The sequence below is a fragment of the Lactuca sativa genome, chromosome 7 (genome assembly GCF_002870075.4).
Source record: "Lactuca sativa cultivar Salinas chromosome 7, Lsat_Salinas_v11, whole genome shotgun sequence".
Taxonomy (NCBI): domain Eukaryota; kingdom Viridiplantae; phylum Streptophyta; class Magnoliopsida; order Asterales; family Asteraceae; genus Lactuca; species Lactuca sativa.
The window spans coordinates 57,986,073-58,003,844 of NC_056629.2; the positions used below are offsets into that span (position 1 = coordinate 57,986,073).

General features: G+C 31.8%; 2 protein-coding genes across 3 annotated transcripts; one reads left to right on the top strand and one right to left on the bottom strand.

Annotated features, from left to right (window-relative positions):
• Positions 1-3,532: 3,532 nt before the first annotated feature.
• On the bottom strand, positions 3,533-5,882 carry LOC111883793 (uncharacterized). The gene is made up of 5 exons (XM_023880109.1): positions 5,874-5,882; positions 5,605-5,675; positions 4,827-5,496; positions 4,383-4,721; positions 3,533-4,069 (listed from the first exon to the last, which is right to left on the bottom strand). The coding sequence occupies exons 1-5, from the start codon at positions 5,880-5,882 to the stop codon at positions 3,533-3,535; spliced, it is 1,626 nt and encodes a 541-aa protein (XP_023735877.1).
• A 3,567-nt stretch (positions 5,883-9,449) lies between these two features.
• On the top strand, positions 9,450-17,059 carry LOC111883838 (putative ABC transporter B family member 8). Of its 2 annotated transcripts, none has more exons than XM_023880161.3 (7): positions 9,450-9,820; positions 9,974-10,028; positions 10,325-10,503; positions 10,569-11,026; positions 12,983-14,981; positions 15,459-15,874; positions 16,524-17,059. In XM_023880161.3, exons 1-7 carry the CDS (start codon positions 9,563-9,565, stop codon positions 16,876-16,878), a joined length of 3,720 nt encoding a protein of 1,239 aa, XP_023735929.1. In that variant the 5' UTR covers positions 9,450-9,562; the 3' UTR covers positions 16,879-17,059. The 2 variants fall into 2 exon arrangements, with proteins under 2 accessions (XP_023735929.1, XP_023735931.1); XM_023880163.3 differs by lacking the exon at positions 9,450-9,820 and adding an exon at positions 10,200-10,230 and having other exon boundaries at positions 9,986-10,028.
• Positions 17,060-17,772: the final 713 nt, after the last annotated feature.

The window sequence follows — 17,772 nt, forward strand, 5'->3', positions numbered from 1 at the left end:
ATCGACTTCATTTTCATTTCATCCGTATCAATTTCATTATTTTTTGTGTTTTCGTTTTCTATATTCGAGCCCTAGATTTCTACTTCGGTCCTTTCGTTCTCGTCATCGTCTCCGTTAGTTCACAATTTGAATACGATGATTGTTGAATTGCATGTATTTCCCTCTACACGCATCCAATAACATGACTTCTCATATGCAAGGAAATCTTGACATTAGTATGCAAAAGGTAATTTATTGTATGATTAAATGTTTTGATCTTTCTTCAACGGACTTGTTCTGGTATCACATGGACGGTGAAGAAAATATATAAATTGAGAATGAAATATCAGCAACCCCTGAGCACAATATGTCGCATAATTCAACATATGTTGCTAATTTCTTTTTGTAACTATCATCATGATCGGTATATCCTTCCTCAGTTTGGTTATTGATCTTAATTTCTTTTTTTACAAGTTTAGATTTAAGGGATTTTAGGGTAATATGAAATCATTTATGGCAATTTGGCAATAGTATCTTAAGACTTGATATTAATTCCTTCTGTGTGTTTGATGTATTGCTTCATAGAGAATTTTCTAATTGAAATATATAAAAACCAGGCCTTTGACCTTTTTCCATTTGGTTTGCCATACATGATTCAATAGTATAGTATTTTGTTTATTTATTCAGTTTGGTAAATATTTGTCATTGTAACGCATAACATGGTTAGAAACTCTGAATCTGTCGCACGCGTATGACAGAACTTTTGTAAACAAGTACTCTTAGTTGCATCTTGTTGACGATTAAATGCGGGAAATGCAATGTACTTTTATTATTTATGTTTTATATTACTGTTAATTGATGCAATTTTCTTGAAGGAGTCTTCATTAGTGGCATGCCATGTGGCAGGGCTAGATGTTTTTAGGAATTAAGAGTCTTATCTCGTGGTTGGATTTATTTCTTATGATTGATTATGACTTAAAAATAGTAACTTCAAGGATATTTTTGTGTTATATGTGTCTTAATTTAACCAAATATTACACAGGGATAATAATAAAACATTTGAGTTGATATATATATATATATATATATATATATATATATATATATATATATATATATATATATATATATATATATATATATATATAGATAACAATCCTGACTATGAATTATTTAGAATGCCATTTAACTTTTAACTGAGACAAGATAAATGAATCATGTGGACCCCAAATCAAAAACCAACTACTATTTCAAATGATAATAATGTTTATATCGGTAATTCCAAAATATATACTTTCATGGAACTAAGGATGCTTGTAAATTTGTAAATTCTCAAATTTGAGAACGCGTACAAACCAAAGCGGCTCGAAATCTGTATGAAGAGAAAGAATGTGATGAAAATTAGATCTCTTACCTTTTTTAAAAGCACTTTTTGATACTCTTTGTGCCTGATAAATGGTTTTGACTTACATTTTGCCTAAACTTTTTTATATAATCAGCTTTTACTTCCTAGTTCCTGTAACTGAATAATCAATCTTGCATGAGTATTTGAGCTTTGGCCTCTTATTTAGAACTAAGTTGAGTTCTTTTTGTAATTTCTCTCAATCGTTCCATTTATGCTACTGGTTTTACTAATTGGTTTAGTCTTTTCTAAAAAATTCTTACAGGTTGCAAGTGGGGCTGAAGAAGAAGGTGGTCACTGGTCAAACAAGAGAAAAATATAGGGCTTTTTCCAACTGCGTTGAATGGTGTAATCAAAGCTTATTGCTTACCATTGGCATGGTATAAGTTCCATCTCCCTTTATGTTTGTTTGTCAAGATATGATGTACCACACAACATAGTTAAAGATTTTCTACAACTTTTCATCTTGTTGGATTGTAGGATATGTTAATGCACTTGATGACATCAATTGCCATTGGGTACCACATTTGAAGAATATGTTGGTGTGTTTGTTTAAAACTGTGCTGTCATGGGTTTTTTAATCCTGAAGCCCTAATTACAGGTTTTTAGTCTTGAACTTATCTTATTAACGTCTTTTTTCTTTTGTTTTGTCATCCACAAAAAACCCCTAATTTCACAGCCAAAGATCTCACCAATTCATCTGTGTGGATGAGGATTGATTGGTCATCCTGAATTCTTCTACAAAGTTGTACGTACTTGGTCAACTTGTGGAGGTTTTTAGAATGTTGTTTTTCTACTTAACCATAGTTGGTTACTATATGTGCATAATGGTAACCTACTTTCTCAATTCCTTTTTCTCATATCATTAGAAAATAATAGATAAAGAATTTTTTAATATGTTGTGAAGTTTACGGATTTATAATGTGCATTTTCATGTTTTTTCTTGTGGTGATGGTGTGATGAAAGAATTTGCTTTGAACTTTATTGATGAAAAAAAACACTTTCTACAAAACTCGTAGTAATATAAGAAATCCAAAAGATATCTTCTTTTATTGTTGTATTTGTTATTTGTTAACAAAAATGATATATTATACTAATTGGACCTCAATTTTATTGTTGATTATTTTATATAAATAACATAATTAATTATGTATTTTGTTGTTTGAATGCTAACATAGTAACTTTTATTAATGGATACGATCGATCAAAAAGAAATATGTATTTAACTTTATCACCTTATGTAATTGGAATATGTTATTGGTCAATTGATTCAACCAAGTCCCAGTTGACCACTTTGTGATGATTTATTACATTTCAATCATGTATTCAAAGCTTATCACCGGTATTCTTCATATAGGAAAATATAAAGAATCCATATGGTTGGGACTATTAAGTCATGGACAGGGGCGGACGCAGGAATTAGTAGTAGGCGTTGCACAACTTTTTTTCCGGTCAAACATAATTTAAAACATTAAAAAAAAATTTGGTCAAACATAATATAAAACATCTAATACAATTTTTTTTATGGTTAAACATAATATAACAATGATCTATTAGAATTTAAATTTGTCCTCTTCGTGCAGACATCTTTTGAAACCGCTCCATTACTTTTTCATTCTCAACTTTCGCAAGTTCTTCAGTCTCGACATTACAAAACAATGTGTCATTCAAAAATTCATTGCCAATTTTGTTACGCAAGTCAGTCTTCAAGAGCTTCATCTTTGAGAAACATCTTTGTACACTTGCGGTCGCTACGGGTAATATAAAATCCAACTTTAACAGCTTAAAAACCAAAGGATAAGACCGATGCTTCCCCGTACTAACCATCAAACGAGAAAGGTCGTAAATTCCTTTCAAACTAGTGAAGCGCTCATCTTTGATGCAAGAGTGATAAAATATCTCAAGTTGTCCTTCAAGGTCTATCATAACTGAATCATCAAAGTCGTACTTGTATAACTTACCCAACTTCAATAACTTTGATTTGTCAAATTGTGCAAATGAATCACAAGGGCTCAAAGCACCCATGTATTCTAGTAATTGGCTATTTGTTTCACTAAATTGATCCCAATATTTTGTATGTTGCATATCTACCACCGTGTTGAAGATTTCAACCTCAAAATGAAACCTATTAGTCTTTGTAGTCTTACGGTTTCATGCACCAATATACAACTCTTTCATATCTAAAGTATCAGTTTTGTGTGTTTGACAAAAAGAGGACACTTTTGGCAAAATGCTAGCAAACCCTATGTTTCTAAAAGATTTCAATGCCTCCATTGTCCCTCTAACCATCGAAGCCGCTTCTAAAATGTCTAGATCTTTTCTTTGAAGTTGCTTTGACAATGTACCCGTAAGATGTAAAATGGCATACATCATATGTAAGTAAAACACGAACTCATATGATTTAAAATATGCTAAGATTCCATATGCTTGATGACAGTTTGCCAATGACCCTCCCTCCTCTTTCACAAAATCTAAAACTACAAGAACATCCGCAAACAACTTCATCAAACTTATGAGTGTGTTGAAATGTGAACCCCATCTTGTTTCTCCCACTCGAACAAGTGTAGTCTCTTGATTTAACCCTCTTCCGGTTTCAAGTTTACCACTACACAAGCCTTTTTGCCCCCTTTTGTCCTGCTTGCTCTCATAGTAAGTCTTTTCTTTTACATGAGGCACAAAAAACATTAACTACCAATGAAATTTGCTCAAAAAAGTCACTAACACCATCATGCTTCTTTGCTACAACCAAAACTACTAACTGAAGTTGGTGTGCAAAGCAATGTATATAAAAAGCCATGTCATTCTCTTGTAATATCAAAGCTTTCAAACCATTGAATTCTCCTCGCATATTGCTAGCCCCATCGTAACGTTGTCCTCTTATTTATTAAAATTTAAAACAATATATATATATATATATATATATATATATATATATATATATATATATATATATATTAAATTAAATTAAATTGAAATAACAAAAAAGTAAAGAATAAATTACCTGATTAAAACTCAACTTATTACTTGTAAGTACTTCATTTATGGAGTTTTTGAGTGTCAAATAAGATGTATCCTTCACGTGCACTAGTCCTATGAATCTGTCTTTCACAAAGCCAAGACTATCGACATAACGCAAAACAATAACCATTTGTTCCTTTTTTGAAACATCACTAGATTCATCAACTAGTAAATCAAAAACATCTTGACCAATCTCTTCACGAATACTCAAAAGTACTTCTTGTGCAAAGCATTGCACAAGTTCTTTTTGAATTTTAGGGACAATTAGTTGATTGTTTTTAGGAGCATCTTCTAAAGTATTGTTGAAAATATCTTCACTAGTCTTTCGAATGGCTTTTAACACTTCAATTTAAAGCCCTCTATTTTCCGAGTTAACCGACTCGTCATGACCATGAAACGGTAAACCAGTTTTAAATAAAAGTCTAACAACAATAATAGAAACACGTAATCGAGCTTTATATTTATGGTCCTCTATTTCGGTTTGCCTCCTCGAGACTACATTATTAGCTTGTTTTTCCCTCATCAAAAACTCACACTTTTCTTTTGCTTTGTTGTGAAAACTATCAACACCACCCACATGAGTTCGAAATGCATCTTTTTTATTCCAAGTATCAAAACCTTGGGAAACAAATGCATCTCTCCCTCCTTTTTGTCCCATGAGGTCCCCACACAAATAAAAATATAAACAATATGCACTATTCTTTTTCACACTAGATTCCAACCAATCAAAGTCATCAAACCATGAAAGAACGAATCTTCTAAATCTATCACCTATTTTTTTAGGAAACTTATGTGCCCTTACTTGACACGGTCCTTGAAGAAAATATGTTCTTCTTACATCATCTCTTATATTTGGTTTGTAACTTGTAATGAATGGCCTATCTGTCGGGTCCTTTGGAAGATCTTTCAAGTCAACATTATCATTAGGTTGGTTAAAGCATGGTGTTTGTGGAGTTGCATTAGAAACCGAAGGGATTGATTGATTGGTGATTGGTGTTTGTGGAGTTGCATTAGGAATAGAAACGGAAGGGATTGATTGATTGGTGATTGGTATTTGGGAACATTCTTCACCACTTTCATTAGGATTAGGTCTTTGTCTTTTGGTAAAAAAAACCACTTAGTTTAACCTATAAAAACATAACAATTACACCTAATCATAGAATATAATGACTTCAATAAAACAAGTTGCTTTCACCTAATCAAACAATAAGTTCAATAAAAACATAACAATTACACCTAATCGAACAATGACTTCAATAAAACAAGTTGCTTTCACCTAATCAAACAATAAATTCAATAAAAACATAACAATTACACATAATCAAACAATCAATTCAATAAAAAAAACATAGCAATATAACCTAAGCAAACAATATAACTTCAATAAAACAAATCAATTTCACCCAAGTCAATCAATAACTTCAAAAAAATATGTCAATTTCAAATATCTAAATGAATTAGTAGTAAAACTTACTTGTTTCATTGTAGTGTAGGGCTTTGAAGTTTGAGCTTTGAAGTGGATTTTGTTATTTGTTAACCAATAAACCAAAACAATAGAAATTGAAAGAAGACAGAAGTTGATCGATACTTGCTTCAAGTCTTCAAGAGAACGATAGATTGAGACATTGAGTGATTGAGTATTGTTGAAATCGATCAAGGATTGTGATCGATCCAACAATGAAATTGATCAAGGATGAAGGATTGTGAGTTCACGAGTCCGACAGGCGATAGTAGCCAAGGCACAATTGAAGGAATTTTGGACGCAGCAGGAAGTCGAGTAGTAGATGTCGATTTTGTAATCGTAATTTTTTTTCCTTGTGCCGATAATATACAATTAAACACTCAATTAATTAGGATTGGGATATCTTTTTTACAAGGAATTAGCCTAATTGCTAATTTATCCAATTAATTTTTATTTTGGGCTTTGGGTAATTAGACTATTAGACAATAATTGATTAAAACATTGGGCATTTGGGCTCGTTATTATTTTTTTTCGTTTGGTAATTCCTGATAGAGTGACAATATTTTTTTTATGTAGTTGCAAAAAAAAATTTAGTAGTTGCATGATTTTTTTTACATAGTGGCACAATAGGTAAAAAAAAATTAAAATAACGAAATTTTTTCTACTACGTGCGGGGAAGCTAGGTGTTGCCGGTGCCACACCGGACACCTAGCTAGGACCGCCCCTCGCCATGGAGCTAGAGAATAAAAACATTAAACAATCATCTCTTCCTACGGTATATTGTACAAATGGTAGATTTCTTTCGTATTTTTTTTTTCTATTTTATGTTTTGGTTAGAAATTTTTATGTAAATATAAGATGTTTTTAGATGATTATTAGACAAATGTTGCTCCACTTATTTAGATCAATGAAAAAACACAAACATTTGGATATCCGAATTGATTCCGTATCCGTATCCAAAATTTTGGATACGGATTCGGATATCCAAGTCCACCATCCAAAAATTCAAATATCTAAATTTTCGGATATCGATTACATCTATCCGTGGATGTTGACATGTTAAGCAATTTCATTTGGTATGTGTATTACCTTGTTGGTGAATCAACAATCAACAGGACCTAGCAATATAGATTATTGAAATGTATGTTATATTACTAAATTTGTTTATGATATATTTATTGTTTAGCTTTGAACATTGATTTGTTTTTTAACCAATATTACTAGACCATCAATTTGTGACTTGTCAAATACTAAAATACGAAGAAAAAAAAAAAGCATGTCGTATACAAACTACAGATCACTTAACTACATAAGCAACCAAATTATGTTCATAGATACGAATGATTGATGACAACGATCATGCAAAAAAAAATCCGACTTTCATTTAATTGCTCATTATAAGTATATAATTTTATTTTCTTTTTCATATTCATGTTTTTATATTGAAAATCCAAGCATAAAAAAAACATAACATAACAATACCTAACTTACCCCCCGTGGGGTCGTGCATAGCACGGGCCACAAACTTTTCTAGTATATATATATATATATATATATATATATATATATATATATATATATATATATATATATATATATATATATATATATATATATATATATATATATATATATATATATATAAAGACAAAACTGCAAAATTGGTCCATGTGGTTCCACAAAAACTGTGGATAGGGTCCAAAAAGTTTCTAACTTGTATAGATGGTTCAAAATCAATAATTTCATGTGATTTTGGTCCTAAAAAAGTTAAAATGTCCATTTCGCCCTTTTAGTTTCTTTTTTTTATTCCTTATTTTTACTTTAATACTTTTTTAATTAAAAAGAAAAAGAACGCCCATAATCCGTCGTTCTTCCCCTTAGTTCTTCCCAATTGACTTTCTCTCAATCCTTCTCTCTCTCTCTCTCTCTCTCTCTCTCTCATACACAACTTGCAAATCAAGAACAATTTCATAACAGAAAATGTGTATGGGTGTGTGCTTTGTTATAAACCAAGATTTCTGGTGAACACCGGAACTCCGATAAGCATCGGAACTCCAACATCATCCTTGCAATCATCACCTCTCCCTTTCACCTGCAAAATCCTACTTCTACCTGCATCATCTTATTCAATCACTCTCATGTCCCCCTCTCTCCCTTTCTCTATTTCTCTATCGACATCTTACTAATTCAACACTCATATACATTGATAAACACACATACACACATATAAAAACACTCTACAATCAAGTTGTACAATCAAGTTGCAGGTTTGAATCTTAAATTTACAAGCCCTATATTTGCAATATCCATAGCAATCAAGCCCATAATTTTACAAGACCCATGTTGAATCGATTCAAATCATTTCATATGAGTTCAGTTGGACCTCTAACCTGCGATTGAAGGGTAAGGCTTCCATGTCTCTCGTATTATCTTCTTGACCAAGACACCCATAATGGATTAATCATATGAAAAGATTCAGAATCTGATAACTCTCATAGCATACGCCTCATGCTCAAATAGAAAAAGTTTTGTGATTCCGAACATAGAATCTGGTAACTTTCATCTCCTCCCAAACATTTTTCTTCAAATGACTCTCTTATCAGCAAGCTCTGTGATTCCGATTCCAAGACCTAATTGACTCTGTTTTGATTTCCCCCAATTCCATATAGAAAGGTCAGAGGTGGCCTTGAGAAGTAACAAAGAGAGAGTGGTAGTGATGGGCGGCGATATTGGAAGCATTCGGAGGTAGGGCTGAGATTGTAGTGGGTTCATGGGCATCTGATTCCAATGATGGTGGAATTCGTATATCATTGAGTTTTTTCAACTCAACGAGTATATTTTTTCGACCATGTTTTCTCCATCTTTATTCAAATTAGGTTGATGGAAGCTACGATGTAATTAGGCTGATGGAAATCATCATGGTGAGTAGTGTTTAGTGTTTTTGAAAAGAGGATGAAATACATAATCATAATCATATCATCCATGAGAGAGAGAGAGAGGCATATTCATTTTTTTTACTTTTAATTGATAAAAGATTAAAATATAAATATAAAAAATACAAAATTGAAATTAGAAGGGCAAAATCGTCCTTTTAAGTTCTCCTTGGATCAAAACCACAAAAATTTCTTAATTTTAGGACTAAAACCACATAAAGTATTTGATTTTGGACCTTCCATGCAAGTCAGAAACTTTTTGAACCCTATCCACAGTTTTTCTAAACCATGAGGACCAATTTTGCAGTTCACTCTATATAAAAGTTTAATTTCACAATTAGCTTATTTACTAACATTTACGGAATGTTGATTTTATTGACTAACAACTAGTTAACTAGTTTCCATCTAGTAATCAAATATAACTTTAACAACCTAAACTCATTTTAACGGTCACACAGCCATCATTTTCACCATGAAAGAAGACAAATAGGAGAAACAATAATCAAATAATAGAAAAGCAATTAAAAAAGATAAAGTAAGATAGAAAAGGTGCATGGGCAAAAACCAATGATCTCTTTCCTGCTTACGATTCGACAGTCAAGAAATATACTCCGTATTCTTTTATTTTCAGTTCTTTACACACCTTTCCACATATATACCACCCACAATAGCTCTCTATTACTCTATATATACAGATATATATCATCTCCAATTATTTAAACATAACCATCCTCCACTTCCACTTGTTCCAAGAAACTCACCGGAAAGATGAGTTCTCCGACCAAGTCGCCGGAGAAATCAATGGAGGAGAACATGAAGAAGAAAAAGAAAAAGTCCATAACTATTATTTTCCGTTATGCCGATTGGTATGACAAATTGTTGATAGTTTTGGGCACACTTGGAGCAATTGGAGATGGGATGTCTACAAATGTTTTATTGGTTTTTGTTAGTCGTCTTTTTAATAGTTTGGGTTATGGCAAAGGTGTTCAACGAAACCCAGAAAACTTTATGCACGAAATTGAAAAGGTTAGCATGCATTTTCTGTAATCTTTTGGATTCTGTTTTCATTTTTCTTTTGTTGTTACAAAAATTTGCATAAATAGAGAATAGTAATGTCACAAAAACTATTTTAATACCCACTCGATTGTCTCATTTGGTTTTGTTTGTGTTTTGTACCAGTGTAGTTTGGCTTTCGTGTACATCGGTTTAGGGGTGATGGTAATGGCGTTTATGGGTAAGCTTCTATGTTTTTGTTTCGGTTTTTTATTGTGTAAATGCTAATCAAGGGTTAAATACACGAAATCAATACATAATTTCTTTGATTTGTTTATCATAACGATATACTTGCACTTGTTCATGTTATATCATTTTTTTACTACTACTATAATTAGGTATATTTTTATAGGTATATGTCCTAATAAGGAAATAACACAAAGGTACATCATTATTATTAGAAATATTTGATCTAATACACAAATAAACAAAAATAATTGCTATTTCTTGCATTTAACTCATCAATATTGTCTGCAGAAGGATATTGTTGGAGTAAAATAAGCGAACGTCAAGTCCTAAAAATTCGTTACAAATATTTGGAGGCGATTTTACGACAAGAAGTTGGTTTCTTTGATTCACAAGAAGCAACAACTTCAGAAATCATCAATAGCATTTCAAAAGACACCTCCCTCCTCCAAGAAGTCCTTAGTGAAAAGGTAACCACACCCTTATCATGACACCCGTAGACAAGCCGTCATTAATTCATTTTAACTTTTTGTAGGTGCCAAAATTCTTGATGTACACGTCGATGTTCTTATCTGGATTAGCATTTTGCACATACTTCTCGTGGAGAATGGCTTTGGTAGCTTTTCCAACGACGGTTTTCTTGATTATTCCAGGTCTTATCTACGGAAAATATCTGTTGTTTTTGTCAAAAAAGTCTTTCCTAGAATACAGTAAGGCGAACAGTATTGTGGAACAAGCGCTTGCTTCCATAAAAACTGTTTACTCGTTTACTGCTGAGAAAATGATTGTCGAAAAGTACTCGATGATTTTAGACCGGACAACTGAAATGGGTTTGAAACAAGGAATCGCGAAAGGTCTTGCTGTTGGGAGCACTGGGCTTTCTTTTGCTATATGGGCATTGATTGCGTGGTATGGAAGCCGTTTGGTTATGTATAAAGGAGAAAGTGGAGGGCGGGTGTACACCTCCGGTCTTGCATTCGTGTTAGGTGGATTGTAAGTAATTTTTTTTTTCGCTTATTTGGTTAATTATATTTTTGGTTCGCTTGATTTTGTTGATTTTTACAAATGTGTGGTCATAATTTGATTAAAAAATAGTTGTCATGTTTTTAGTGCCTAAATCATTTAAGTTAAGAGCTCAACTATTGGTTTATAAAAATGACCATTTTACCCATATCTTTATATCTATCGTTATATTTGAAAAATAACTAAAAATCTAGTATAAGATCCGGATTCTTTTTTTCACAATTTAAGCCAAACGCAAATTGTGTTTTTCGTGTTTTGCTTTGTTACCCGATGTATTTTAAAGAAAAAATGATCAAAACGTCCTATGTTTTATGCAAATAACGTCTTTTGCTTGCATAAAAGGCACAACGTTTTTCGGAAAATACATAATAGTTTTTTGTCGGATGAAAATCTTTAAACCATATAAAATCTATTCTAATAAATGAAGTTTTTTTGTCACATGTCCTCTTCTCATTCATAGGACACATGACATTTTGTAAAATTTTTAAATTTTCTATTTTCCACTTGTCATTTTATTGTATTTTTTATTTTATTAATTAAAATTTCACATTTAATATGTAAGCTAATATATATGTAAAGTATTTACTAAAAATGATGTATATATGTAATGTATTTAATACATTAAAGCCCTATTAATTTTAATAATTCAAAAAATTTCTCACTTTTCTTACAAATTCAAACTTTTTAAATTGTTAAAATTTCATATTTTTTTTAAATAAACCCATGTAATACATGGGTTTCACACCTAGTCCTATTTAATAAATGAAGGTTTTTTTGCCACTTGTCAAATTTTCAAGAGTTTTGCCACATGTAATTTTGTGAGAGTTTTAGAATTATTATTTTTCACTTGTCATTTTTTGGGAATTTCCATTTTTTAAAAATAAATTTCCATAAAATTCTAATGAGTTTACAAGGAAAGATAATCATTCTATTAATTTGATAAAAGTCTCATAAATGTTTTACAGAATATTTGATTTCTTATATAAATGTTCCTAAAGATTACATTATGTTATGTAAAAATATTATTTTATAAAATATTTAATGTTTAATTATTGATATTAAATTTTTATTTTTAATAAATCCGTGTAGTACACGGGTTTCACACCTAGTCTCTAATAAATGAAGGTTTTTTTTACACTTGTCAAATTCTCAAGAGTTTTGCCACATGTAATTTTGTGAGAATTTTAGAATTATTATTTTCCACTTGTCATTTTTTTAAAGTTTCCATTTTTTAAAATAAAATTTCATATAAGGAAAAAGAATCATTCTATTAATTTGATAATAAAGTCTCATAATGTTCTAAAGAAGATTTGATTTTCTTTTATAAATTTTTTAAAAGATTACATTATGATATGTAAAATTATTATTTTATAAAATATTTAATATTTAAATATTGATATTACATTTTTATTTTTAATAAACCCGTGTAATACACGGGTCTCACAACTAGTCTACTATAATAAATGAAGGTTTTTTTGTCACATGTCCTCTTATCCTTCATTTGGACACATGATATTTTCTAACATTTTTAAATTTTCTATTTTCCACTTGTCATTTTATTGTATTTTTCATTTTATTAAATTAAAATTCCACATTTAATATGTAAGGTATTTATTAGAAATGGTTTATATATGTAATGTATCTAATACATTAAAGTCTCTTTAATTTTAATAATTCAAAAGATTCATCATTTTTCTTATAAATTCAAACTTTTCAAATTGCTAAAATTTTATATTTATTTTTTTTTTAAATAAACTCATGTAATACATGGGTCTCACACCTAGTTTGTATAAAAATAAAATAAAATAAAATTATCCAAAATATATGTCAAAATGTTAGGGATCAAAATGTAATGAAACAGAATTTTAGGGACCAAAATGGTCATATCCGGAAATATGATTCTGGATGCTCGTTTTGTTTTTGAAGAGCTCTTGGGATGGCGTTACCGGAACTGAATCACTTCACGGAAGCATCAATAGCAGCGTCAAGAATCTTCCATAGAATCGATCGAGTCCCAGAAATCGATGGTGAAGATATCAAAGGACTTGTACCTGATGAAATCCACGGACAAATTGAATTCGAAAATGTCGAATTCACATATCCTTCAAGACCTAACTCCATTATTCTCAAAGATTTCAACCTCAAAATCGAAGCAGGAAGCACTGTCGCTCTAGTGGGAGCAAGTGGTAGTGGTAAATCCACCGCCATTGCTTTGGTTCAGAGATTTTACAACGCAGATCGAGGAATTATTCGTGTTGATGGAATCGATATCAAAAAACTACAGTTGAAATGGTTGCGAGCACAAATGGGACTCGTAAGTCAAGAACACGCGCTATTTGGAACGTCGATTCGAGAAAACATTATGTTTGGGAAGATCGATGCAACAATGGAGGAAGTAATCGCTGCTGCAACGGCGGCCAATGCTCATAATTTCATCCGGCAGCTTCCGGAAGGATATGAAACGAAGGTCGGTGAAAGAGGGGCGTTGTTATCGGGGGGACAGAAGCAGAGGATAGCGATTGCTCGAGCGATTATTAAAAACCCTGTGATTCTTCTTCTCGATGAAGCTACGAGCGCACTTGATTCGGAATCGGAGAAACTTGTTCAAACTGCTCTTGATCAAGCTTCCATGGGAAGAACAACAATGGTGGTTGCTCACAAGCTTGCAACGATACGAAACGCAGATGTGATTGCAGTCATGAGTGAAGGTAGGGTTATCGAACAAGGCCCACACACCGAATTAATCAACAGTCACACAGGTCAGTACGCCCATTTAGTCAAACTTCAGCGCCAATTCAGCTCGTTTAACGACGAACACCACACTCCGGTGACAAAAAGCAGTGCTTCGAGGTTAAGTACGTCGAAATCAAGCCCAGCAATGTTCGATTCACCGATGCCTTTCAACGATCCACAATTGCTATCATCATCAAATCACCCACCGCCTTCGTTCTCCCGACTCCTTGCTCTAAACTCGCCGGAATGGAAACAAGCGGTGATTGGGAGCTTAGCAGCGGCGACGTTTGGCGCTGTGCAACCGGTGTACGCGTTAACAGTAGGAGGAATGATTTCAGCTTTTTTTGTACTAAATCACGAAGAGATGAATTCCCGAATAAGAACTTACTCCATAATCTTCTGTTCACTTTCCATCATCTCTATCCTCGTTAACCTCTTACAGCATTACAACTTCGCATACATGGGTGAACAATTAACCAAAAGAATCAGACTGAAAATGCTTGAAAAGATCTTGACCTTCGAAACGGCCTGGTTTGACGATGAAGAAAACGCAAGCGGTGCGTTGTGCTCGAGGTTAAGCAACGAAGCTTCAATGGTGAAATCTCTTGTAGCTGACAGAATGTCGTTACTAATCCAAACGGGGTCAGGGGTGTTGATCGCCATGATTATGGGTTTAATCGTGGCTTGGAAGCTTGCACTTGTGATGATCGCAGTTCAACCTCTAACGATTCTCTGTTTCTACGCAAGAAAAGTGCTACTTTCAACAATGTCGGCTAACTTCATAAAGTATCAGAATCAAAGCACTCAGATTGCTGTTGAGGCTGTTTACAATCATCGGATTGTGACTTCGTTTCAAAGTTTAGGGATTGTTCTTCAGCTTTTTGACAAAGCTCAAGATGGGCCGAGAAGGGAAGCGAGGAAGAAGGCGTGGTTGGCCGGAATCGGAATCGGGTCAGCTCAAGGGTTGACTTTTATATGTTGGGCTTTGGATTTTTGGTATGGTGGGAAGCTGGTCAACGCCGGAGAGATATCGGCCGGTGACGTTTTCAAGACTTTTTTTATATTGATCAGCACCGGAAAAGTAATAGCTGATGCCGGAAGTATGACTTCCGATATAGCTAAAGGCTCCAAAGCTGTTGCTTCGGTTTTCTCCATTCTTGATCGCCAATCACTGATCTCCACCAATGTTCATGTAAGTAGCCAATCACCAAATCTCAGTTTTTATATTTAAATATGTATTTTGTTTTTAGGGTTAATATAAATAAACTGTTTTTCAGTTTAAATCTTTATTTTATTTTATTTTTATCAAAAAAAAACCTTCAACCTTTGAATATTTTTCCAAAAAAAAAAAAAAAAAACCCTCGGCTCTTTACTCATTTTCCGAAAACACACTCACACGTGACAAGTTTTCAGAAGAACTAATAAAATGGCCAGATCGAAGAAAAAACATAAAGGTATTTTTAGAAAAAAAATATATAAATAAAATTAAGATTTAATCCGTAAAAAAAACATAATATATAAAATATTTTTCGATAGTAACCTTTGTTGTAGTGTTAAAAAGCACGAAAAATGTAAATAACTTTGAAAGACAAAAAAGTTAACTTAATACATATCATAAACTAAACTAGTATCCATTTAATTTATAAAGCTAATGATCATATGAAAACAGGAAGGAGATGGAAGCAGTGGAGTAAAGTTGGAAAAACTAAGTGGCGGAATAGAAATAAGAAAAGTCGATTTTGCATATCCATGTAGACCTGAGACATTAATCTTAAGAGAATTTTGTTTAGAAGTAAAACCCGGAACAAGCGTAGGATTAGTTGGAAAAAGTGGTTGTGGAAAGTCAACAGTTATTGCATTGGTCCAAAGATTCTATGATACAGACAGAGGTACGGTGAAAATAGACCGAGTAGACATAAGGATGTTCAACATTGAATGGTATAGAAAGCATATGGCACTCGTTAGCCAAGAACCCGTTTTATATTCGGGCACGATTCGTGACAATATTATTTTTGGAAAAGTTGATGCTTCTGAAAACGAATTGATTGAAGCTGCTAAAGCTGCAAATGCTCATACTTTCATCTCGTAAGTACATTATAATGATAATATTTGTTTTATATTCATATATTTTTAATTATTTTTCTAGCATTAATATGTTTCTAAATTTCACCAAATTTCAAACTTTTTCTATTTTGTTATAAAATTAAATTATATGATTTATAAGTTTTAAAAATTTTATATATCTATTTTACATTATATTAAACATAAAAAACGATTTTTATTTATAGTAAATCAAATAAAATGATAAAAGATAAAAAAAATAAAACTATGAAAAAGTTCATTTTGCAAAACTCGATAGTTTTTACTACACAAGCAAATTAAAAAAAAAGTTTTTAATCGAAAAACCTCTACAACATTATATTCGATTTTCCCCAACTTATTTGACCTAAAAAGTTTCGTAAGATAACGATTTAATGAGTTAAGCCAAAAAAATATAGCTTTATGTATTAAGACACCAACCATTTTACTTATCTAACTCATCTCATGTTAAAATCAAGACTTTTATGAAAAAAAAAAATTATAATGCAAAGATAAATTGATCATCTAACAATCTAGAAACAACATTTTATCCAGATATACATCATTATTTATTTACTCATTCAGTAAACGACTCAATAGAGAAAAACAAGAAACAAACCCTTATTTTTTTTTTATATATATATGATCTTTCCAGGGCACTAAAAGACGGGTATGAAACTGAATGTGGTGAAAGAGGAGTACAATTATCAGGTGGACAAAAACAACGAATTGCAATTGCTAGAGCAATTATTCGCAACCCAACAATCTTACTACTAGACGAAGCTACAAGTGCCCTTGATGTCCAATCAGAACAAGTTGTTCAAGAAGCACTGGATCGAATTATGGTTGGAAGGACTACAGTTGTAGTGGCACATCGACTTAATACAATAAGACACCTCGACTCAATTGCTTTTGTGTCTGAAGGGAAAGTTTTGGAACAAGGAACTTATAATCAACTCAAAAATAAGAAAGGGGCGTTCTTTGAACTAGCTAATCTTCAGAAAACATAAGGTTTTCTTTTAATGGTATTTTTATGTATATAGTAATGAGGGTTGTGAGAGTACCCGATGAAATGTGCTTGTAATTGAGCGATTGTTGGGTAACATGACTAAAATCGGATTATTGTTGGGATGATTTATATGTAACCTTGATGAAATGTTTATATCTTTAATTGGGCATTTGATCTAACAAGTGGTGTGCAACTCTTATGATTATGTGTGAATGAAGTTAAATAGAGAATTAATTATTACAACAAAAAATTAACAATAATAAAGAAAGCTGATCTCATAATGCAATATGGTTAAATTGGGTTTTGGATAAAAATATTAGTATATTTCAGTTTTCTTTATTTGCAAGTCATAGTACACTTATATTTTGTTATAAAATTCTTGTTTGAATAAAATATAAATAGTTTATGTATAAAGAAATAAGCAACAATCCTTCTAATTTTATTAATAATAATCCTTCATATCTCAAATTTTCCTTATCAAAATCAGATTCATAATCAGTTTTGCATCAACATTCTCATGAAATATTTTGGAATTGCAACTTTCAAGAACAGTTTGTAAGAATTACTTTATTTTGGAAGTTATATAAAAACTTTCATTTATATCTGAATCAGTAGCTTCAAAATTACCACTAAAAGTAAGAAGTTTATTCACAGCTAGTTCAGAACAATCAATATCTTCTTCTATTTTACTCATTGTATCACTAACATCATTTAATTCATCAAATTTGTCATCCAAAATTGATTTATCATTTGAGGAAGAATTTTTACAAATTTTTATATGTTTTGAAACATTCAAAGTCTCATTCACAATCTTCAAAAGATCGTTAGTGTCAAGAAATTTCTCAAGAGCAACCATATCATATTTATAATTCATATTCAGAATTAAGTAAGAGGA

Excerpts from the sequence above, each read along its gene's own strand:
- LOC111883838 (XM_023880161.3), top strand. The coding sequence starts at position 9,563 with ATGAGTTCTCCGACCAAGTCGCCGGAGAAATCAATGGAGGAGAACATG. Across the intron at positions 10,504-10,568 it reads AAGAAGTCCTTAGTGAAAAG|GTGCCAAAATTCTTGATGTA; the intron begins GTAACCACACCC and ends AACTTTTTGTAG. Across the intron at positions 11,027-12,982 it reads GCATTCGTGTTAGGTGGATT|AGCTCTTGGGATGGCGTTAC; the intron begins GTAAGTAATTTT and ends TTGTTTTTGAAG.
- LOC111883793 (XM_023880109.1), bottom strand. Across the intron at positions 4,722-4,826 it reads TACGTGTTTCTATTATTGTT|ACTAGTGAAGATATTTTCAA; the intron begins GTTAGACTTTTA and ends GCCATTCGAAAG. Across the intron at positions 4,070-4,382 it reads ATAAGTTGAGTTTTAATCAG|TTAATGTTTTTTGTGCCTCA; the intron begins GTAATTTATTCT and ends TTTCATTGGTAG.